Below are 24,259 nucleotides of genomic sequence, written 5' to 3'. Positions count from 1 at the left end.
TTATCCAAGTATTGCCACCAGTAAAGCTAGAAATTTTTAAAGCAACTCCAAGCTTACCATTACCACCGCGACTTACGGATGCGGTATCCTTACCAGCAAAGTTGGTGTAATCTGGTTCTGTCACCGCATAGTAATCTTGGTCTTGAACAAGGTGAACAGCAGCCTTTCCCTTGGGTTTGTTGTCTTGAGGTCGGGACCTATCAAAGTAGCCTGCTGGAAAACCGACTAGCCTATAACAATTTGCTTTGATGTGGCCTGGATTCTTGCAGTAATTACAAGTCAGATTTGAGGAAAACCCTGGAGGAGGACCTTGAGGAGAGGGACGCAGAGAAGAAGGAGGCCGATTGCCTGAGAGTGACCGATTACTTGAGGGATTGGATGGCTTTGATTGTATTGCAAGGCCTGCAACTTCTGAAGTAACTACTCTAGTTCCAGCCCTCTGGGTCTCATCTTTGCGAATATAAGCAAAGGCTTGCTGCAAGGTTGGTGTGGTAGTCCGGCGAAGCAACTCGCTCCTTGCATTCTCAAATATTGGATCTAGGCCAGCCAAAAAAACATGAACTCTCATGAGATCCTGCTCCTCCTTATAAATCTTGACATCATCCGGGCACTTCATGTGACATGGACGCATCTGATCAATTTCTTGCCAAATCCCCTTTAGTTTTGCAAAATACATGGCAACTGGTTTTCCATCTTGTGTCATACGGGAGGCTTGAGTGCTCAACTCATAAACCTCGGCAAAATCCGTTCCGTTAAAGTAGATCTCCTTAAGGCTATCCCAGATTTCTTCAGCTGTATTACACCCCATAATCATCTGTGAAACATCTTCAGTCATGGATTTGTAAAGAATAGAGGTTACCGAGCCATTTGCAGTCTTCCATTTTGAATAATTGTTGGCTGCAATTGTGGTTCAGTAATCGAACCATCAACATAGCCCACCTTATCGATTCCACAAAGGTGAGCCTCCATCATCCTCTTCCAGGTTCGGTAATTAGAGCCATTGAGCTTGACACCTCCATAACTTCCAGTTGAATCATCTTTAACAGAGACAGAAATTTGGTTGGAACCATGAGAAGTCTCACCATCTCCATCTTGCTTGATCACGGTCGAAACGTCTTGATGTTTCACCATGGTGAAAACGCAGCGGAAGGAAAAACAACAAAGTACTTGGAAATATAAGAGGCAACGGTGATGAAATGATCAAAGGACAAGGAACAAATCCAAGCACAAAGAACAAGGGTCAAGGATCAAAGAACAATTAGTCAGAGTCCAGGATCGGATCTCTGCTCTGATACCAAGTCAAAACAAGAGATAATTTTGGCTGAATAACTTCGATATCTCATTCACCTTACAAGAAGAAATTATATACAAATTACAATTGCGCCTAATAAGACAAGTACTACTCCTAAGATAAGTAGTAAACCTAATAATACTACAGATATTACAATAATATTACATATCACAGAATATTACAGAATATCTACATAAATAAGGTAAGCATGACTCACGCCAACATGTATTCCTTCCGTTAAAATGGGTAGCCCCGTGATAGGAGCATTTTAATGCGACGTTTTAACTGCATTTCCTTACATTTCTTGCGTCATTTCCTTAGTAAAACTCTGTTTAGGAAAGTTTCCATTCTTTGATTGGGAAAGTTCCTATTTGTAGAAAGTTTCTATTTTTGTAGTTTCTATTTATCATTTTTAGTAAGTTTCCATTTTCAGTAGTTTCTATTTTTCATTTTTAGAAAGTTTCCCATTTTCAGTTTAGGAAAGTTGCCATTTTTCATTTTAGAAAGTTTCTATGTTTCTTACTAGTTTCTATTTTCAGGACCTCCGAGCTAGAAAGTGGAAATGAACTCACAAATGGAAAGAGGAGCTTACGATCACCAAGGGGAGCAAAGATGAAGAACAATGAGCCACAGAAATGAGCAGAAATGAAGGAAAGAAGTTTTCCTGGTCCAACCAGGAAACCCTGCGGAAAGGAGGAAAGCCCACCAATGAAGTTTCCAACGTTACTATGAAAAAAAGAAATGGAAAAATAAAGTGTTGTGACGTTGGAAGATGACATGGCATAGAAGTGACGCATGGAGGCCCAAAAACTCTCAAGACTTGTTGGATTTTCGGCTAATTGGATAAAAGCCCACCAAAGCCCATGGAACTAGGGTTTGTGACGCAAACCCTAGCCCTAAAGATGTTTTGCCGTGAATTTGCAAGAGAGAAACAAGGAAGAGGCGTCCAAAAATCAGAAATTAAAAAGAGATTTTCTAGGGAGATTTTCTAGGGCTATTTTTATGGAAAGAAAATACTTGGAGATAAACCCTAGAAGCTTTGCCGTGAAAAAGGAAGAGATAAACAAGGAAGGACGTGAAAACCCTAGGGTTTTGGACGGCAAAGATATTCCCTAGAGAGTTTTAAGGAAAGAGAAAAAGGTGGAGACCAAGAAAAGCTCAAATGAAGTCTAGATACATTCCTACATTCCCTAAAGAATTTTGGCCGAATTGGGAAGCTTAAAATCAGAATTTATCTCTTTATTTCGGCAAGATTATTTAGGGAATTAATTTTGGAATTTTGTGATTGGTTGCACCACCTCATAGGGCTTATGTGGCAAGAAATCATTGGAGGAAATTATGTGGAGGAAGCAAGCAATAGCCGTGAGCTTTTCTAGGGTTTTGGACGGCATGGAGACCTAGGGGCCGTCCCCTATATATTCCTCTCTTCTCTCAACGTCAAAGAGTTCCCACTTTTGCGTTTTACAACTTTAGAAAAAATCAGAAAACTCTCTCTAGCTTAGCCGTATTCTTCTCCATCCTCTAGGGCAACCACGAAGTTCAAGCAAGGCCAAGGAAGAAGAGGACAAGCCGTGCACATCATCCATCACCATCCTTGAAGATTGCTTTCGAAATTCAAGAGACCATTCATCCCATCTCCATCTCTTGGTGTAATCCGATTCTCCTTGTAACCTTTGCTTTGTAATTTTCGTTGGTTATGCCCTAGTTGACACATGTGTTTGAACAAGTTTCGAATTCTGAAATTCTATGATTAATTGTTAATTTTCAAATTCATGTTTTGCGATTTATGGTTGCTTATGTGTGAGTGTTTGATTAAATTTGCATGATAGATAACTTTTGTATTTTAATCTTATGTGGTTGCAAACACCTAGGGTTTTTATGTAATTGGTGCTACGAATTTAAGAACATGAATCAACTTTTTGGTTTTGTGTTCTTGAATCAATAAGTAGTAAAGGTTTTGTACAAAAACCGAATTTAATCAAAGAAGATTGCAATTAGGTGGACTTTTTCATACTAAGTTGCACATTTGAATTGATAGCCTTTCTAGATGCTTAATGCGTTAGACATGTATGATTGACTAGCTTTCTAGGGCTTGAATGCATGTTTGATAGGATTAGTCTATGTGCTTTCACTTAGATTAATTAGCGTTGAAAGTAAAATATGGGAAATTGTTTGCTTTGAACGTTTCACATGATCAATTCCTCTTGCATGACTATGATGAACAATGATGAACTTGAGTTAATTTTAATCATAAGTTTCGGTTTTGATCTTTGTTCTCTCATTCCATTCGTATTTTTATGTTTTTGCAATTTAATTAGTTTCTTTACTTAGTTTAATTTTCGAAAATCAAAAACAAAAATCCCCCCTTTTCGTGTAAAATGTTTATAATTGTAAATATCTTTGTAAATATTGTACTTTGTTTTAATTTTAATTGTTTGACAATGACAGGTGTACCCTCAATCCCCGGAATAGAACGATCCCTACTTACTTATACTACTAATGACATTTCAGGGTTAAATTATGCGCTTGCAAAGAGCGTATCACCCCGAAACTCCTTTTCTCAAGGAAGCAAAACGCCTTTGGTGCCTTCTTCATCCTTTAACAAAAGATATGTACTCAGGCTCTGCCCTTTCTAGTTATGAATTGGAGCATGTATACATGTTTTAATGTGGCCTTTCCCCTAATTGTGGTGTGGTTATAAGAATTCCGTATGATTAATTTCATGAATATATGCATGTATTTGTTTCTTTGTTTCTATGTTTTGTTTTGTTTTTTTTTTCTTCTGTGTTTCAATCATTCTCAGGTAGTGCAAGTATTTGGTTATGGTTAATTGAAGCTTAGACTTGTTGGAGCTTTATTTATCTTTGCTGCTTGAAGATGATTGTCATCGTAATACCAAAGGTATAGGTCCAAACTGCTATTTGGGTTTTGTTAGTTTCTCCTCTCCAAAACTAATTTGTTTTCGACCATCTCATCATTAGAAGAGTGTTTGCAGCTAGTCTTTTGGTTTTGGTGTATAGATATTCCTGCTGCGATGTAACATTTCCAACTTTGTAGCTAATTTTGTAGTCCGAGAAGATTATTCCAGTGCTTCAAGATTGGGCCTAGTTAAGTCATGACGATCATTTTACTACTTATAGCCAATGCTTTCTACTTTTCTATAGTTGTGTGTAGTTGTAACTCCAAGTTGTAATCTTTTTTATTATTGAATAAAAGGTTCTATTCAACTTTGGATCAAGATTGAATTAATTTTTAGACCATAGGAAAAACAAGATCTACGACCCCAAACCATACGAAGCATTTGGTAAAGTTACAAATGTAGGAAGGGAATGAATTCCGCTTTTACAAAAATGTCTTCCTGTACAGAGACATAGATACATGTATTCACTATTAAGTAAAAGGCCCGGCCGAAATAGTTCTGAATGAACTAGGCACTTAAGCAAGTATCGAGTTATTAAGAAATCAAGGTATGTCAAATGCTGTCCTTGAGGCTAGAACAAAACCGATTTTGTTGAACCATATATCTAATTTAAGGTTCAGTATATCATTTAGCCAACGCCAGCTACTTCCGTGCGTGATTGCTCTCCCCAGCTTCAATGCTTTGGATTACATAGTTCTGTCCCACCTTTTTAAAATCTGGTAAAAAAAGATAGAACAAACAAAAGAAAATGACATTTTAGGGCAAAATCTTTTCCACTAGAAAACTATGTATTTGTGATACCTTGAAATTGATTTGAAAATATTTTAAAAAAAAAAAAATGGAAAAAAAATCAGGCAAAACCGCAATGCTTGTAAACATGATATTCCAACTGCTAACAGCTTCATTCATTATATACATGCCAGGCGTGGAACAGTCAGCTTGTATGAACAACAAATGAAAACAGCAAACCATATTGATATGGAACAACAATGACCAATTTAAACCCACTGGATCGTTAATATCCTAATTTGACAGCTAGTATACAATACTACAAGCTTAATTACCACACATAATTAAGACAGGAAAGTAAAGGACATGGAAATCTGAACAGATGGAAGTGCTAAAAGGAACTAGGTGTGGGAGAGCTGCTAACCAATTTATCAGTGACAACCGAGTCTGGTGAGAGTGGGGGAGGCAAATTCCTCAAAAGGCCAACTTCATCAGCTCCTATATCCAGGACCACTGCCTCTGCCTCCCCATTTTCTTGTGCACCAAGGTCTTCATTTTGGATTGCTTTTAAACCCTCCAGTACTTCTTCCATGGTTGGTCTCATATCTTTCTCCTGCTGCAAACACCGGAAGGCCAATTCTGCAACAGCTGTTGCCATTATCCTCACAGAATAGTCCTTGTCATACCCAAGAAGTGGATCAACCAACTCATTCACCAAATGATTTTGAATTTTGTTGATAGCCATGTTGGCCAAATTTATATCATGCCGGTGCCTGTTGGTGTCAACAGCTTGTAAGGATGATATAAGCTCGATCAAGACGACCCCAAAGCTATAAACATCACTTTTGTCAGTGAGTTGATAGCATTGGTAATACTCGGGATCAACATAGCCCGGCGTCCCTTGTGGAGCAGTTGACACATGGGTCTGATCATTGGGGAACAACCGTGACAGACCAAAATCAGCAACTTTCACACAAAAGTCATCATCCAGAAGTATATTGTTGGTTTTGACATCACGGTGTATCACATCATTGCGATGAAGGAAAGCCAGTGCATCAGCTGTCTCTATGGCGATGCTCAGTCTAACAGGCCAACTGAGAAAGCCAGACTCCATTCGTTTTCCATGGAGATGGTCAGCCACTGTTCCATTAGAAATATATTCATAGACAAGGAGGAGTTCTCGGCTACGTCTTGAGGTGCATCCATAGAGTTTCACAAGATTCTGGTGTTCCAGACGTGTTAAGATTTCAACCTCATTCATAAACTGCTCCACCCGTTTGAAATTGTTTTCATAAAGGCGCTTCACTGCAACTACACGGCCATCATGTAGCTTACCTGAAGACAAATAAGAAAATAAATTTTACAAAGCACAGGGATATTGGTAACTGATTGAGATGCAAAATAAAGTATTTTCTAACCATAGTAAACGGTGCCAAAGCCTCCATCTCCAAGTTCTTTAGCAGGGTTGAAATTTTCAGTGGCTTCCTCTAATTCAGCATAGCTGAAGACCTGAACTCCAAAGTAAGTGCTGGCTTTTCCAAGGTCAGACCTTGATTTTGAGTTAAAGGAAGGATAAGAAGGGATGCTTTGAGATTGAGAAAGATTAGTCGAGGGAGTAACAGTGCTTTTGCTTGTAAGTGGGGTGGGAATCTCTTTGCTCTGAGCTTCTGCTGCACGTTTCTTCTTCTTTCGCTGGATGACATAATATATGTAGAATCCCACAAAAATGCCAAAAAGGATTGCACCTCCTACAGCAAGACCTGAGAATAGGATAGAATATTGCTCAATTTTCTTCTCAGTATCACCATCTCATTGAAACATTACAATGTGTTATTAATGAAGTTACCTGTTGCTATGTGTTTACCGTTTCCTGAAACAACCACAAAAGATAAACAATTGTTAGTTGAAAGCTGACTACTAGTTCATCAACATAGGTGAAACATTAAAAATTAAAAATTAAAAACTTGAACTGTATAAGTAGAGATCAGCATATATATTAGATATTGGCTTTCCAAATAAAAAAGAAAAAATATGTATCTTGAAAGGAACATGTGGAATCAGTTTGTGAACTGTGAGACAATGAGATTATAAATTCCTGTTCATCAATATAAACTCTCTGATACTACTTGATGCAGGTTTATACAGAGTATTGATTTAGGAGTTTGATCTGGGAATCACTCAACCAGATAATGACGGGTTTGGGAATCACTAAGTAAGAGAACACGTTATCGTCTGGAGAACTTCATAAATACTTGTTTTTCTGCCCACAAAGGCCAAGACTACATGAAACACATATATGACACACAACATAAATGAAACTCAAGTCTCAACAATTGGTGACTTTTTTTTTTTTGGACGAATCAACAATTGGTGACTTACATTTACTATAAGCATGACTTATTTACAAGAACAGTGTTCCAATTATTTCTAACAAATTCCAATGGCCATTGATTTATGTTTAGCTGGCCTCTTGACTACAGAGGATCACTATGCAAGAGACAATGAGATTATAACTCTATTAAGTGATGAAATGCTATTCTAAAATAAGGATTTACTCTGTAAGAGCAAAGCAATGCACAAAAGATTATTCCTCTTTGGTGTCAACAAAGCAAAGCAGATAGTTGATATCATATTTTCACCTCAAAAGGAGAAAAGCGTAAAAAGAACAGGTGTAAAATGTGATCAGTCTAAACTTGAGATCTTCTATGACTGTTAATTTCTGGCCAATAAGAAAATGGTTTAAGGTGCACAATTCTGTATGTATGCTGACTTCGTCAGTTGCAGGAACACAAAGGAAGACAGATAAAGAGCACTAGAACAAAGTGGACTCAGTCTGAAAACACTAAGATAAAATAAAAATTGCAGAAACTAATAACTAGGCAGGCTTCCAAACTGTCCCTAGTTGAACCATACATAAGTTAACCATGGAAAGTGAAAAATGTTATATGCTAGTATCGGATACCTGCTGGGTCACACAGGCGACCGCCACAAATGCAAACGGGCCGATTCGAATCGGAGTCAAACCCACATTCCCCATTTACATTAAGACACTTACTGCACTGACGGAGGTAGGGATTAGTATAGTTAGCGTTGAAGCCATCCATAATCGCTTGCTTAAACAGAGACCGATTCCCAACGAGCTTAGCCGCCGTGAGTTTGAGAATCGGCACCGTGATGCCAATGAAACACTTAAATGTGCTCATAATTGGATCGAGAGGAACCGGACCGATCAAGTAGTACGCGTCGTCAAAAGTCTGATTGATATCACAGTGAAACCAATTCTCGGGCCTGGGCACAGTACTAGAAGAATTGCAACCGTAGAAAATGGTGACGTCGACGTTATCGGCGTCGCTGAAGCTGAAGAAACCGGAAGAAATACTTGAGTTAGCCAAGTCACTTGTGCAGTTCTCGTTCCAGAGGTCCGTGCGGGCTAAGCTCAGCGTTTGAGCAGCTTGGTCGAGAGCAAGGACTCGGTAAGTCAGCGACATGATGGACAGCTCCGGCGAGTCGTTTAAGCAGTTGATACGGAACTCCGGCGGGCCGCAGTAGGATGGGCGGTCGCCGCCGGTGAAAGGGTAAGTGAGGTTCTGGAGTGTGCCACAGTTGAAGGTGTTTGTGCAGTTGGTGAGGTTCGAGTTGGACGAAAGAGACGTGGTGAAGTTGACGGAGTAGAAGAAGACGAAGAAGAAGGAAAAGAGGGATAAGATCGGAGACGGAGAGAGAAAAATTGGAGGCATTGGGAAGTTGAGAGAGAGAGAGAGAGAGAGAGAGGGGGGGTTGCACAGTTGGTGAAGGTTTTGGGGTTTGGTTATCTGAGTGGGCGGCCAGACATGTTTGACTTGGACTGTTGTGAGTATCGCAGCTTGTAAAGGTTTGGACGCTGGTCACCAAATCTGTGCTCCCATGTGCAAGTTTCATTCTTTCTTCTATTTAATATGATATTTTAATTATTATAGTATGACCAAAAATAAAAATTTATAAAAAAAAATGATAACAAAAATGACACCTTAGCTTATTAAATGATAATTTAAGAAAAAGTTATGGGGCATTTTATTATACTTTTCAATAATTGATGGGTACTTTGGTAATTAAAAGGCTGGCTTTATTCTATGGTCAAATAAAAGAGGCTGGCTATTGGTCTTAACAAAATTCCTTTTTGGTCTGAATTTTTTCTTTTTCTTTTTTTGAAATGGTGCATTGCTAAACTACAGAAAATAAAATGATGCAAAAGGCTGGCTTTATTCTATGGTCAAATAAAAGAGGCTGGCTATTGGTTTTAACAAAATTCCTTTTTTTGATATGGTGCATTGCTAAACTACAGAAAAAAAAATGATGCATTCTTAGTACGTCACTTTCTATTTAATTAGTCTTTTTTTTTTTTTGCAAGAGAATAGAATTCTATTTAGTTCCTAATAAGATTTTTAAAACTACTCCTTTTTTTTATGAAATAAAAACAACTCTTTTCTCTGGCCATCTCAAAGAGCCAAAGAAAGAACTTGAGCTTGAAGAGGTAAAAAGAAAAAGAACATTTGATCAGAATGCCATGGTAAAATAGAATATGATTGAATTAGATGTAACGGAACAAAATATGGTAGAGATGTAAAGTTTTGGAATTTGTTTTAGATGCATTAGGAAATAACTTCAATTGCCGAATGAGATTTGGCCTATGCATTCAATATAGATACAACATTGTCATTTTCCGGCCAAAAACAAATATTCTCAGCACTAAAAAACAAAAACAAACTATTCAAAAAAAAAAAAAAAAAAACAGAAAAAATAAATAAATAAAAACAGAGGAGCTGAGAGAGGGGGGGTTCTGGCGCTGGGTTTTGGGGTGTGGTGGAGTGAAGTTATTAAACCAGTAACACTAACATAGCTATGTTAGTGTAGCACAACGTGATCACCGATGGATCAATATGAGTGTTGCTCAATCATCAATCTTGCTAAAGAAATGGCTAATAGACCAAAAGAATTCATAATAAAAGATAGATAAATCAGTTTGTTTGGTGATATTCATACCTCTACAATCAGAGGGATTAGGTCCATCCTTGCAATAACAGGTGAATTCAGATGAAGATGTATTGTAGCCGCATTGACCACCAGAGCCTTGACATTGTTGGCACAAGGTATTGCTTGCATCCCATATCAAATTAAACCCGGAATCAAGCGCCAAGCCTAGATTTTCCTTGGACGTATTCAAGGCTAAATTGGAAGCTGCCGATTGAGAAACTCGGACGCTGACAGTTGTGCGACACGTTCCAAAGGTGCTACTGATGTTGGAGAGCCCGAAAATGTCAAGATCTTTCGTCACATAGTAGTTGATGGAATCAGAGCAGTTGAATTGGCTGGTAAGCTGAAGTGGGAGAGGAATATTAAGTGGGGGGCATGAATAGAAGAGCAAGAGTTGTTGAACATCCGAAGCAAATTCAAGAACACGGGATGATGAATTATCTATGGTGGTGGTATTGGTACGGGACACCGGACAAACGGTGTTCCAGTAATCGGCTCTAGCAACTGTGAATCTACTTTGACTCTGATTGATAGAAAGGACTCGAAATTCTTGTTCATGGATCAAGATGGACGGGGCGTCGCCGCTGCAGTTCAACTTGAACTCAGGGAAGCCACAGTAATCGGGTCGGTTTGATCCCCAGAAAGGGTAACCGATGCTCCCGATACTTGCGCACTCAAACGATTGGCTGCAGTTGAGGTACTGCTCATCATCAACCCCCAAGGATTTTGGTACCCCAGATAAGAATACTAGTATTATTATTAAGAGCTGCAGGAGGAGAAGATAGGGATGCATTTCTAGAGATGGAGATAGAGACTGTGTGGTTTGGTTAGATCTAAGACCTAATCAAAGATGAAGGTTGAAGTCGTCTCGTCATCTCTCAGCTGATGGGGGGTTACAAATAAAAGTCAGGATCGAGATTAGTGAAACATTTATAAGTATTTTACAATTTTATTTTTATATTAGAGATGAGAAGGTTCTATTGGCAGGTTAGGAGTTAATGGTGTTAGTCAATTAAAATGATGGTGAACTAGATCATTTTTTGGGTCAACTTTCGCAGCGGGCGGACTCAGCACGAAGTTTGTATTGGTTGTTAAACAAATCAGCCGCCTTAATTGAAAAGTGGGTGAACCCTTTCAAACTGTTCGCCTAAATCTCCATCGACCAGACCATCTAGTCTAAGCTTAAAAGATTATAAAACAAACACACATATTCCAAGGATGATCAAGTCAACAGCGGTCGGGCTTGGCAACGTTTTAATTTTCTTACCTACAATAATAATAAGAACAATACTGCTGCATATTTGTCCAAGAACAATTATGAACTCCATGGTCTAAAACATGATATGTAAATCACCAAAATTCGTATCTTAATTTGGTTCTGGGATGTCAAGCAAATGGCTAATTAGCTAGCTAAGCTACCCAGCTTGGAATATGAAGAGGACTGTGGCAGACCAATCCTGAAATCCGATCAATTTAACTAAACAGATAACTGATTTTTTTTAACATCGATTTTCACGGCCAATTTGTATATCTATACGTGTATCTTATTTAGGAAAGTTAGTATATGTATATCGATAAGGAGAGAAATTGATGATACCTGAATTGGATGGAGCTGGATTTGGAGATAGTGAAGAGCTTTCAGTACATGTGGTTGTCGAAGATGAAGCAGTCCGGCAAAAGCACTTGAATTCGTTGGCAACAGTAGTGTTTTGCCCACAAACTCCCCCTGATGACAAGCAACTGTTGCAGAGGTCAGTATCAGCATTTAGCACATCCAATTCAAAACCACCATCTATCGCAGTCTCAATTTCTGCACTATTGCTCTCCAGAGCCGCAGAAGCGGATTCAGATACAGGAACCAAAACCTCATATTGACAGGCGCCCGAACTAACTGGATCAGACGGGAGACTACTAGCTGCCGTCTGTGTGAGGTAATTAGCAGTGACGCTTGAGTTGCAAACACGTGAATTACCTGTGACTTGTGAATTACCTGGGACTGTTACGGTTGCATTGCATCCGTACCAAAAAGACACGTTCAGAAGCCCAGAAGAGTAAGCGAAGAGAGAGAAGTCGAGGGTTGTGGAAACATATGTCGAGGGACAGATATCTTCCCAGTAATCCTGCCTAGCAACTTTTACAGTAGGAGTTGTTGTAGTAGTACTACTATTGCTCATGTCAAGAATTCTGAACTTGATATTCCTCATGGTGATCATTGGGACGTTGGCTTCGCATGTGACCTCAAACCCAGATTTGCCACAGTATTCGGCTCGGTTCGCTCCCCAAAAGGGGTAAGAGATGTTGCTTTTGACGCTCCCGCAGGTAATAGGTTGGCTGCAGTTGGCATATTCCACTGTATCATCGGCGCACACACTTAATTGAAAATTGATCGACAGAAAGGAAGTGATCAAAAGCAAAGGAATCAAAGAGGACGGAAAAAGCACAAAGGAATTCATATTAGCTGGCTAGGAAGGCTCAATGATCAGGAATCAGCTCATCACCAGTAACGAAAACGAAGAATGAGCCTGCTAGCTAATAATGTAAACTTTGTAATATAGTGCGGCAACCCCAAGTCACCAATGTCTTTATTCATATATAATCAGTCAGCTTTGAAATATTCAACGAAGAAAAACCACACAATGCCTCTCTCTCTGTTTTCTCTGTTTCTTATTTGGATGTTCTAGTCACACCACCAATTGCTACACGGAAAAGTCACCTACTGGTAATTGAATGTTATTTATATTCTAATTTCCAAACCCACTAGTGATTTTCAGGGTATCGTCTCTGATGAGGGGCTGGACTAATATGCTCTTCCAGAAGCAAGAGAAAGTCAATGCTTGATCAAGACTTGGAAAAGTACCCTCCAACAGACATCGTTAAAAAATGGAATAGAAAGAAGGAACATAAACTATTATTATCAAAGCACGGAACTTGACAATAAACATGTAGAAGATTCCATTTACTTGTTTGTACCTGAGGAGGGGGTATAATCCCAGAAGTGTAGGATATTAGGGCCCTCATATCTATAGTCATCAGTCATTGAGATCGAAAGGATCTACCTTAGGATAAAAGGCCCGCCGCCGCCTCTGAGCCACCGCCTGCAACTTCGGCGTTCCGTCTTGGACCCCATTCTCCTTTTTTGGAGTTTGGTGACTGGGTCTTGGCATCAGGCTTTCGGGTTACGGCTACTGACAAAGATTTAAAGGGGCAGTGTGCTGTAATGAAAATTAAAAGTTTGGGGATGTTTCATTATTGACCGTTCGATTGTTTTATGCTGACGTGGCAACCTCAAGTCAAGAGTCTAGCAGTGATTCTAGTACCATAAATTATAGCATAATCCAATTCCATCTCAGATAAGGCTGAACATGGTAGGGTTGGACACAGGCCGAGCCATGTATAAAATCTGAAGAGCCAGAATTCAGACTTAAGTTTCGGGCCCGGTCTGAAAGTTGTGTCTCAAGCTTTTGGGATCGAATCAGGTTCGGACCGGGCCTAAAAGTTGCGTTTCAATCTTTTCACACCGAATCAGGCCCGATAACCTTTTTTTGGGTTGATTTTTTCAATTTTGGGGCCAATTTTGCTCACTTTTTATGAACCGGAATGAAAATTTATGTTTTTATGAACTGTTTGATTGTTTATGCTGACTCAAGGCAAGAGTCTACGAAGAGCCAGAAACACAATTAAGTCGAGTATGTGTTCCCAAACTTTGGGGAACAAATTTTGTCATAATGGTCATCTCGCATAATATTCAGTGTCTTGGTAATCTCAGTTTATCAGCAATATTGCACTGCCATAATCTGTTTAGTGCTCCAGCCTTCTCTAATGATGAGTTTATAGTCTAAATTATAGACCCTTGTTTTCCAAAACTCATCTCCAATAGGAGGTTGAGTCTATTACTGACAGGTTCCGGCTTTGATTTTACCATGAAATCCGAGGTGGCCCTGTAAGGCATACTTAAGGAATTACTTTACTAAAAATTCAGCAGCATTACTCCTGAAAATGGACTACCCAAAAACCTGTGGACAACTAAATTCACACTTCTAAATATTTCACAACCAACCTCAAGTCCTAGAGCCTACATGCTCCCCATTTCGATACCAAACTCCACAACACATAAAAAAGTCTGCATCTACCGAATTTACACAATTTATACAATAAATTGGTTATCAGAGCAATTCTAATTCACAAGGCATACAAAAAAATAAAAATAAAAAAGGTAAATATGCGAAAGCTGTGATGTTACCTGATACGCCCGACCTCAACTAATCTAGTCTGCAAACTGGGCATGTGAAACCGAATAGCACAGGAGAAAGTATTGAAAAACACCTTAGCGTGAGTGGACAAAATAAATATTCGAGTAATTGAAATCGAAATAAAACTTTAATACTTTCCCACATTTTCTTTTAACATCATCAATGCATGCAACATATGAAATACATTTCTTTAAAACTAAAAATTTCGTAAAAACGAACCAGCATCGCTGGTTAAGCATAAATGTATAGTATGGGGAAGAAATGTCACCATATAGTAAAGAGAGCTCCCAGACTCTAGGCTCGACTGCAACCCACAAAGTATTCTGAGGAGGAGCTATTAAAGGCTCGACTACAACCCACAAAGTATTGTGAGGAGGAGCTATTAAAGGCTCGACAACAACCCACAAAGAATTGTGAAAAGGAGCAATAAGCTAGCTAGCAATAAAATATAACAACCCAAGTATGGTGAAGAAAAACATACGAAAATAAAAAAACAGTAGACCTTCCCCAAAATCTCGCAATAAACAATAATCGTAAATAAAAAAAATTAAAAAAATAATAATAATAAAAAGCACGAGTAGGATTCCCAACCGTACTCAGAAAATCTCATAACAATTTCATAAATAAAGTTCATATGAGAGATTTAAACTATAACTAAATATCATAATCAAGATCCAAATTTAAATTCATAACAAAACCCAAAGGAATCATTGCTAAAGCATTTCTACTGACAAAATCAACAGCCGATAAATAATCGATAATTTAATTTCCATCTAAAATTTCATTTTCAAAAATCTTTCAGAAACCTCAAAATCAACGATTAAAAATATATTCAATTTTGAAAACCACCTCTGAAAACAATTCGTCAAAAATCATTAGAAATCGTAAATCGTACTTTATTCTAGAATACTCCTCGGAAAGCAATTATTCAAGAACATAAGTCATGACCGCTATCAAAATCTCAAGTATTATCGAAAATCATATATATGTCATGACTAATATCGTAATTTCAAATCCGAGCACAGAAATTTCATCATGGCAATTTATTTTCCGAAATCATAACCGAAATCAATAAACCAATATATAATCCCAAACCAAATCTTAATCTAAAACTCAATCAATAAACCAATCTCAATTCATATTCCAAAACTAAAACATATGCTCAACAAATAAAACGATAATTAAATAAATCATTAATTCGGAAAAATAATTACATGCACCATTTAAAATTGAAATTCCACTAACTGAATTTCGGCTATGACGGTCGTCCAATGAGTTTCTCCTCGAGCTTAATCTATACATCGTCCTATACACCAAATTATGTTTTAAATAACTGAACAGAAGGTCCGAAATAAAATAATTAAACCGAAAACTCGACATAGTCGACCCTCTGAAACCTAAAAAGTTTCAATTATCCTTAGAATCAAACCAATAAAGTGAAGAAATGTCTGTAAAAAACGATTTTACACTTTATCTATAAATATCTGTAAAAAATGATTTTACACAGATATTTCTTCACGATTTTACACTTTATCTGTAAATATCTGTAAAAAATAATTTTACTCAGACATTTCTTCACTTTATTGGGGATATATCCTAAAATTCTTCTCTTTATCAGAGATATATCATAAATATCGTAGATCAGCGAGCGACTTTCAACCACCTAGAGTATCTTTTTGTTTTTATAAACCTATATATAAAAAAAAGGATGGAAAAAACAAATTTTAATGAAAAATAAAAAACAGAAAAAAATGAAAAATAAAAAAAAAGGGAAAATTTTAAGAACAGTACATGAAGTATAGGCCGTTCTGAAGTTCGGTGTATTTGGTTTCAAAGAATTAACTTTGGTACATGAAGTTCCAATCCCGACCCACTTTTAGTACATGACGTCAATAACACCGTTAAACCTATGAAATTATTCAATTTTCAAAGGGTAATTTTGGGTTTTCACCTCTCTCTCTCTCTCTCGGACACCCATTTCTGGGTATCTTTCTTCTTCTTCCTCCTTTTTCTCCTTCTTCTTCTTCCTCTCTCCCTCCCTCTCTCGGACACCCATTTCTGGGTATCTTTCTCCTTCCTTCTTCTTCTTCCTCCTTTTTCTCCTTCTTTTTCTTCTTCTTCTTCTTCTTCTTCTTCTTCTTCCTCTCTGCCTCCCCGATTTGATTTGGATACCCAGATTATTTGATTTTTTCCTCCTCCTTATTCTTCTTCCTTCTTCCTTCTCCTCCTCCTTCTTCTTCCTTCCTTCCTCCCTCCCTCCCTCTCCGATATCAAGTTTTATTTGGACACCAAATCTAATTTTCTTCTCCTTCTTCCTTCTTCCTTCTCCTCCTTCTTCTTCTTCTTCTTCTTCTTCTTCATTCTTCTTCCTCCCTCCCTCCCCGATTTGATTTGGACACCCAAAATCTGGGTACCCAAATATGATTTTCTTCTTCTCCTCCTTCTTCCCTCTTCTTTTGCTTCTTCTTCTTCTTCCTCCTTCTCCTTCTTCTTCTTCTGCAATTTTTCTTCTTCCTTCTCCTCCTTCCCTCTTCTTTTTCTTCTTCCTTCTCCTCCTCCTTCTTCTTCTTCTTCGTCTTCCTTCTCCTTCTTCCTCCTTCTCCTTCTTCTTCCTTCTTCTTCTTCTGCAATTTTTTTTTGTTAATTCATGAAGAGATGAATTTGCCCTTACAAATTTGACTAAAATCAGATTGACTAACGGGCGCCGTAACGGCATACACTGATTTTGGGTCGGGATTGTAACGTCATGTACCAAAGTTAATTCTTTGAAACCAAATACACCGAACTTCGGAACGGCCTATACTTCATGTACTGTTCTTAAAAATTTTCCTAAAAAAAAAAGAAAAAAAAATCCTTTTTTTTTTGTTTCGTTTTTTTGTCTTGAAATGACCATTTTAGCCCTCAAAAGTCAGACTTAACGGTCCAAATTGGACAGAATAGTAGAAATTGAACACGGTTGATTGAAATTGGAAAGCTTGGGGGGTAAACTGATTAAATTGAAAGGACAGGGACTAACATGAAATTACCCCCAAACCTTAGGGGGGGGTAAACTGAATTTAATCCTTATTTTTATTATTAGTATTATTATTATTTTTATTTTTATAGTTTATAACTTACCAAACTAAGTCTAGATTCTAGATATTATATTTACCCAAAACCAACAGTACTTAGAATACCTTTAGGATATTGTTTTCCTCTCTTTCTTTCTAGTAGATGGCCCCTAAAAAAATAGAAGGAGATAGCCCCTGCCAAGAATAAGAATGTTGATGATGATAATGAAAAGAAAACAGCTGACTGATCTAACAATAAAGAAGAAATATATTGTACGAACATATGAAGAAAGGGGAATTTTTTTTTTTCAACTAGGAAGAAAGGGGAATTGCAGGCATCTACTTTCAAAGCAAAAACTTGGGCGGAGAAAGGTGATGAATTGTTTGCATAAGTAGGCAAACAATTTGCGCTTGACCAGGTCACTGGTAAATTTAAAAGGCTTCACATTTTACATCGTGAATTCTCATATTTATTAGAGCATACAGGATTTGGGTGGGATTCTATATCCAACACAGTACGCGCATCTCCAGATGTTTGGGATAATTCTCTTTAGGTATTGTTATATGTCAAGCCATAGATTTCCGCAGTTCCTTTCATTAATTGACTTTAGCAAAGTTTGGTATCTAATTTTGGTGATTTCTATGATTTCTAGAAAAAGCCAAAGATGATGAAATTTCAGCTAAAAGGCTTGGCCCACTTTTAAAGTTTAGTTAAAATATTCAGCAACACTACTGCAACAAGTCAAATGCATTATGCATTTGGTCAAGTTCCACAAAACTCTGAAAAGGAGCGTTGATATGCTAAAAGTAGCAAGCAATTTAACCCTGTAAAAATATCAATTATCAGTATAGAATAAGTAGAAATCATTCAAGCTGGTGATTGAGGGTACACAAGTAATCACGTAACAAATAAAGAATTAAAGTAGAGTATATAGGAAAACAAAAACTATAGAAATCAAACAACTTCTCTCTAGAATGCGCTCCACGCGCTCCCAAACCCTAGATCTTACTGCTGGTCTCGTGCGTCCCTGTCCGGCTGTGCCGCTGCGCTGGTGATGGCCTTTGGCCTCGCCGGGATATAGGGGTTGCTGCCGGACAGGAGTTTTGCTTTATGAGCAAATCTATTGCTCAAAGTCAAGGGTCAGGAGGAGTCGTTATTTGTTTCTCAGTGCTAAAGGGAGTGACTGCTTCTGGGAAAGAGATACAACGGTGGAGTGGGGTAGGAGAGGGGCCGGATCGTACCCGGCTCTGGACAAAGACATGTCGCCATAGGGGAAATAGGGGAGGAGATTGATGGCTCGATTATTTGGTGGTTGCCGGTGATTTTGCGTACGGTGTAGGGTCTGGTGTACATCCATCGTGGATCTGTGGGTGGTTATGGGGTGGAGCCCTGAGACCGGCGGTGTGGGGGCAGGAGGGCTTTTGGGAGGAAGTGCATTGCTGATGGGACTCAGGCAGGGCGGGGTAGCGACGGCGCTGCTTTGTGCAGCCTGCCAATGGGTCAATCGCGGCGGAGGCACATTGGTGGTGGGGATCCGACACAAGTAGTGATTCGGTGGTTTTGGTGACGAGATGAAGGTGGTGTTGCAGCTGCTAACTTGGGCTTGGAGAGATGGGCTGAAAAAATCTTTGCGGGCCCCGACTTCTGGGCCTGGACCTTGCTGATGGGCCCTATTTGGGTTTCTACTGGTTTTTAGTTTAAGTTGTTTATTTCCTTAGTCTTAATTTGCTTAGTGTTTCCAATAAGTCTCCATCCAAGTATGGTAGGCGAATGTGGGCATTGTTTAGGTCTGCACACTCAGTGTGCCTTATCTGGCCTAGCGAGACGGTTATCTGTTTTTAAATTGAAGCAACCTCCTAGTGGCAAGATGAAACGAAGGGTCGCCAGATATGATTCCGTATGGCAAATTGTAGGAAAGCTGCGCTATTAGTTAAGATGCTTCTCCTTAGTAGAGTGATACGTGCAAAAGCATTCGCCAATTTAAACCCTGAAAATGTCGAGCGTTAGTATAGAGTAAGCAGGGATCGTTCTAAACCAGGGATTGAGGGTGCTAACATGTGAGAAACAAATTAATAAAAACAATATACAAGTTACGAAATTTATAAGAACACATACAATTTTATACAAAACTCGAAACAAGAAGCAATTAGAGAGAAACATACATTGAACACAAAGTTAGAGAATAAAGAATGAAGAGACAACGAAATATACAAGTATATATATACACACAATTCGAAACAAACAAAGAATTTAAGTTAGAAAAGGTTTTGGAAATCCTACTCCTATTTATACACAATTTACAAGTTCATATCACATTAGAAATCCATATACAACAAGGACTACTAGGTATACACTAATTAGAATTACTTAATCTACAAGAAAACATATTTTTGACCAAGTCAAACAAGAAATCCTAAGTCAAAACTAACTCTAACTACTTTTCCTAAAAAACACCAAAGAATCCCTAAAATTTAGGAACTCCTAAAAAACACAAAACAAAATCCTAAAAACCACCAAAACAATTCCTAGAAAACACTAACACATATTTACTATTCACAGAGACACTATTCACAAATTTTAAAAACATATATTTTATTAACTAAATTAACATGCTACCTAAAATTCTAAGTTAATTTTAATTATTTACACAAACAAGAAAAAGTAAAGATGGGGGATTTTTGAAGATTGAAAACATAAATTTTCGAAAACAAATAAAGATTAAAAATCGTTTCTATACAAAGGTGGGAAAAGAAGAATTTTCGAAGAACAACTTATCAAGAACCACTCAAGATCAATGTTTTATGCATCCCTTAATCTTTCTTAATTACCATGGAGAGTTATCAACCAAGACACAAAGATCAAAGCAACCAATGTCCCTTTTAACTTTCTTTCTTAAGTTAAATCGAAATAGCAAAGCACCAAATCAATTTTATTTTGAAAAGAAGACATCACACAATCAAAGCAACTGCGTTGAAAATCCGTTTTCAAATCATTAAGTTCAAGAAAGAATCGATAAACATGCAAATCCAAGCACTCAAAGCAAGCCAATTCATCACATGCATAACCAAATTTCGACTCAAAGCAAGCCTTTACTACTTATTTCGAATTAGGGTTTACAAAGCATAAAACCAAATTACTAGCAAGTTACATGCAAGTCATCCTTTTTGTTTGTCAAACCAAGAGAATCGTTAACATGTAATTAAGCACAAAATCAGATTATCACTCCAACAATTCGGCAATTAATCAAGACAAAGGACACACAACCACATCAAACATTGAAAAGAACCATCTAAATTGCACTCAAAAATCAGTTTACATGTTCATAAGTTTCGGTTTACACAAAGAAAATCAAAACAGAAATTCTAACAACAAGAACACTAAACCGTGAAGAAAACATAGGGAAGATGGAATGAACAACCCTTAGACACGTCCTAAAGATCCAAAGCAGCTCCAAGGTGGTGGCACAAGGTGAAGATCACGGCAAAGATGGAGGATGGCACGGCTAGGAACTTGAAGTAGCGAAAACATGAAACTCAAGAGCACCCAAGTGAGAAATCGAAATTGTGGAGAAAATTGTTAACCTTGAGACGTCAAATACACTAGGTATATATAGGAGAACGTCTCAAAGCACTCCCAATTCGTTTCTACTTGACTTCTCTTAGTTTGTGTTGATTTAGAACTTGTTTGGCACAAAACAGATTTCCGGCAGACTTGACCTCAGTGCACTAAAACGGCCATAATTTCTTCTAGAAAATATATTTCGACGAGCTGTAAAAATTTCTGAAAACTAGACATATGTATCTTTCCAACCATATAAAGATCATAATTTGCTGAGCTCTGAGCGATTTATGACACTCCGTTGAAGTTGACTGATCTGCACAGGCAGTAATCCGAATCTGTAATGGATTTGACTTTTAAAGCACAACTTAAGTCCAACTCGGTTTTCCTTCACATCACATGCCTCTCACATGTCTTCCACGCCTTATTGAAGAATGAAACGTCAAGAACTCCCTAGAACCTTCAAGAATCTCACGGCAATTCCACGCCATATTTCTCTGTTAGGATCCGCCCTCGCCTCCATCGTCGCCGACGCCATCTCCCAAACACAAGCAGATCCCAATCAACTCGGAAATTCGCCGCTAAACCACTCCCCTCTTGTTTTCACAGCCTATTTCTCTCTCTCCCACTCAAATCTCACTTTCTCTCTCCACATCAAGCTATCAAGCCTCAATTTGGAAACTTTTCACTGAAAACTACCATTTTTTCAGACCCTGAGGTTTTTGGGTCTTGCTCAAAATGGTGATTTGGATTTTGGGTCTGGTTGAAATGATGGTTTTTGATGGCTAAGCTGACCAAAACCAGAAGTGAAGAAGAAGAATAGTGATGGAAAAGAAAAATGGCCGCTGGCGTGGAGAACAATAATTGGGGTTTTGGGTCGATCTGGATTGGTTCGCCGACGTGGCGCTACCGATGCTGCAGGATACGATGGTCATTAAAAAGGAAAAAGAAAAAAGAAAAGAAAAAGGGAAAAAGAAATTAAAAAGGAAAAAAGAAAAATAAAAAAAGGAAAAGGAAAAAAGAAATTAAAAAGGAAAAAGAAAAAAAAAAAGGGCCGCCGGCGTGGAGAACAAGAATTAGGGTTTCGGGTCGATCTGGATTGGTTCGCCGACGTGGCGCTACCGATGCAGCAGGATACGATGATCATTAAAAAGGAAAAAGAAAAAAGAAAAAAGGAAAAAAAAGAAATTAAAAAGGAAAAATGAAAAATAAAAAAGTAAAAAAGAAATTAAAAAGGCAAAAGAAAAAAGAAAAAAAAGAAATTAAAAAGGAAAAAAAAGAAATTAAAAAGGAAAAAGAAAAAAAAAGGAGAAAAAGAAATTAAAAAGGAAAAAGAAATAACATAGGGGTATATTGGACATTTCACCTAAGGCAAACTCCTAATTTGACGCGGGAGGGACCACTCAGACGGAAATTTTGACGTTAGGGACTTTTTAGATTAATTGAGAATGTCAGGGACTGAAACGAAAAAATGGTCATAGTATAGGGACTAAACATAATTTAATCTTTTACTTAATGTAGATAATATTAGGTCCAAATAATATTTTACAATCTCCCCCTTGGACCAATATTGTCTACATAACAACTTAACCAAAACTCATTCCAGAAAATAGCCAAAGTGTGCACTGAAATATATGGTTTCTCAAGATCCATTCAGTTCTGTCAAGAACGCGCGCAGCAGCTAAAATAGAACTTGGAATAAACATGCTTATGTAAACATATTTGTTCCAAATCACCAATAATAACCTCTGCATCTCACATGAACTACAAAACTGATATGATGAAATCAAGTGATAAAGTATGTCATTCTGCAGTAAACACTTGATTATAGTCCAACTAAAAATTTTGAATATCAAAATCATAATGCAAACATTATTTACTTAAGCACCAGTGGATTGCATGTTTGTCTCTTACTGAATATATGCATATTTCCATCCACCTGATAATCAACAAAACTAAAATAGCAGCAATCAAATATTTTCAAAATAAGATCAAGCTGTGAAACAATATATCTGGAAATACCTCAAGCTTTATTCATTTGACCAAAATATGAATACATATTGTTTCTGACATGAACTGCAAACTGAAATAAAATTGAAACTTTCAAACTAAGAAACTGAAAACATAATCTTTATGACTTTTGCTCTTTCTGAACTCAAGAATCTAAACTAGAGAGAATTCACATGTCTTCAACATGCTTCATGAAAACTGAAACTGATATTGCTTTGGTAAAAGGGTCTGCAAGCTGTGCATCTGTGCTAATGGCAGCTATTTCAATCTCTCCATCTTTTACCCTCTTTCTCACACTGTAGAACTTCAAGTCTATATGTTTTGAATTATTGGACCTTTTGCTATTCTTACTGAAGAACACAGCAGCTTCATTATCACAATAAACTTTCAGCTTTCCATCAACAAGATTACTTAAAATCTTTGTTTCCAAAGAAAGTTTCTGATCCATAGGCCTTCACATACACCTTCATATATGGCTATAATTTCTGCTTGCATGGTGGATGTGGCTATCAATGATTGTTTCATTGTTTTCCAAGCCACTGCACCACCTGCCAACATATATACATAGCCACAAGTAGACTTCATTGATGCAGGATAATTGCCTGCAAAATCTGAGTCTGTGAAGCCTACAAGTTCAAGTTTCTTTACACGCTTATACACAAGCATGTGACTCTTAGTCCTCTGTAGGTATCTCAATACCTTTTTGCCAGCAGTCCAATGCTTGTGTCCAGGATCATATTGAAATCTAGACAACATGCCAACTGCAAAGGATAAATCTGGCCTAGTGCACACTTGTGCATACATGAGACTGCCAACTAATCTAGCATATGGTACAGACTCCATTTCCCTTTTCTCAACACTTGTTTTAGGGCATTGATCCTTATTTAATTTATCTCCCTTAGATATTGGAACCTCCCCATGAGCACAAGTAGCCATATCAAATCTCTGAAGTATTTTTGAAATGTAGGCTTGTTGAGATAATCCCAATAAACCTTGTGCTCTGTCTCTCTTTATCTCAATTCCTAATACATAAGAAGCCTCTCCTAGATCCTTCATATCAAAAATTTTCGACAAAAATATTTTCGTATCTTTCAGTAACTTAATGTTACTGCTAGCAAGGAGAATGTCATCTACATATAGGATAAGAAAAACAAACTGGTTTCCAACAACTTTAAGATAAACACATTCATCTACTAGATTTTCTGTAAAACCAAAAGATGCAACCACAGAATCAAATTTTCTATACCATTGTCTAGACGCCTGTTTAAGTCCATATATAGATTTCTTAAGCTTACAGACTAAGTTTTCTTTTCCAGTTTCAATATAGCCTTCTGGTTGTGACATGTATATCACTTCCTCCAGTTCACCATTTAAGAAGGCTGTTTTTACATCCATTTGATGTAACTCCATATCATAGTGAGCTACAAGTCTTGCTTTGTG

At 37.7% G+C, this 24,259-nt stretch overlaps 2 protein-coding genes across 4 annotated transcripts; both read right to left on the bottom strand.

Moving 5' to 3' along the window:
• Positions 1–4,551: 4,551 nt before the first annotated feature.
• On the bottom strand, positions 4,552–12,848 carry LOC133741197 (LEAF RUST 10 DISEASE-RESISTANCE LOCUS RECEPTOR-LIKE PROTEIN KINASE-like 1.4). Of its 3 annotated transcripts, XM_062169133.1 has the most exons (5): positions 11,548–12,848; positions 6,787–6,810; positions 6,359–6,700; positions 5,365–6,275; positions 4,552–4,927 (listed from the first exon to the last, which is right to left on the bottom strand). In XM_062169133.1, exons 1-5 carry the CDS (start codon positions 12,401–12,403, stop codon positions 4,898–4,900), a joined length of 2,163 nt encoding a protein of 720 aa, XP_062025117.1. In that variant the 5' UTR covers positions 12,404–12,848; the 3' UTR covers positions 4,552–4,897. The 3 variants fall into 3 exon arrangements, with proteins under 3 accessions (XP_062025117.1, XP_062025116.1, XP_062025118.1); XM_062169132.1 differs by lacking the exon at positions 4,552–4,927 and having other exon boundaries at positions 5,062–6,275; positions 11,548–12,844; XM_062169134.1 differs by lacking the exons at positions 4,552–4,927; positions 11,548–12,848 and adding an exon at positions 9,960–11,206 and having other exon boundaries at positions 5,062–6,275.
• Positions 12,849–22,988: 10,140 nt separating this feature from the next.
• Positions 22,989–23,875, bottom strand: LOC133737490 (secreted RxLR effector protein 161-like). The gene is made up of 2 exons (XM_062165029.1): positions 23,284–23,875; positions 22,989–23,185 (listed from the first exon to the last, which is right to left on the bottom strand). The coding sequence occupies exons 1-2, from the start codon at positions 23,873–23,875 to the stop codon at positions 22,989–22,991; spliced, it is 789 nt and encodes a 262-aa protein (XP_062021013.1).
• Between the last annotated feature and the right edge of the window lie 384 nt (positions 23,876–24,259).

Source organism: Rosa rugosa, chromosome 3 (genome assembly GCF_958449725.1).
Source record: "Rosa rugosa chromosome 3, drRosRugo1.1, whole genome shotgun sequence".
Lineage (NCBI taxonomy): Eukaryota > Viridiplantae > Streptophyta > Magnoliopsida > Rosales > Rosaceae > Rosa > Rosa rugosa.
Note: the sequence above shows the minus strand (reverse complement) of the source record. Positions and strands in the feature narration are given on the sequence as shown.

Excerpts from the sequence above, each read along its gene's own strand:
- LOC133741197 (XM_062169132.1), bottom strand. The coding sequence starts at position 12,403 with ATGAATTCCTTTGTGCTTTTTCCGTCCTCTTTGATTCCTTTGCTTTTG. Across the intron at positions 6,701-6,786 it reads CGGTAAACACATAGCAACAG|GTCTTGCTGTAGGAGGTGCA; the intron begins GTAACTTCATTA and ends TCCTATTCTCAG. Across the intron at positions 6,276-6,358 it reads CTTTGGCACCGTTTACTATG|GTAAGCTACATGATGGCCGT; the intron begins GTTAGAAAATAC and ends ATTTGTCTTCAG.
- LOC133737490 (XM_062165029.1), bottom strand. The coding sequence starts at position 23,875 with ATGAAGGATCTAGGAGAGGCTTCTTATGTATTAGGAATTGAGATAAAG. Across the intron at positions 23,186-23,283 it reads AATTATAGCCATATATGAAG|CTGCTGTGTTCTTCAGTAAG; the intron begins GTGTATGTGAAG and ends GTGATAATGAAG.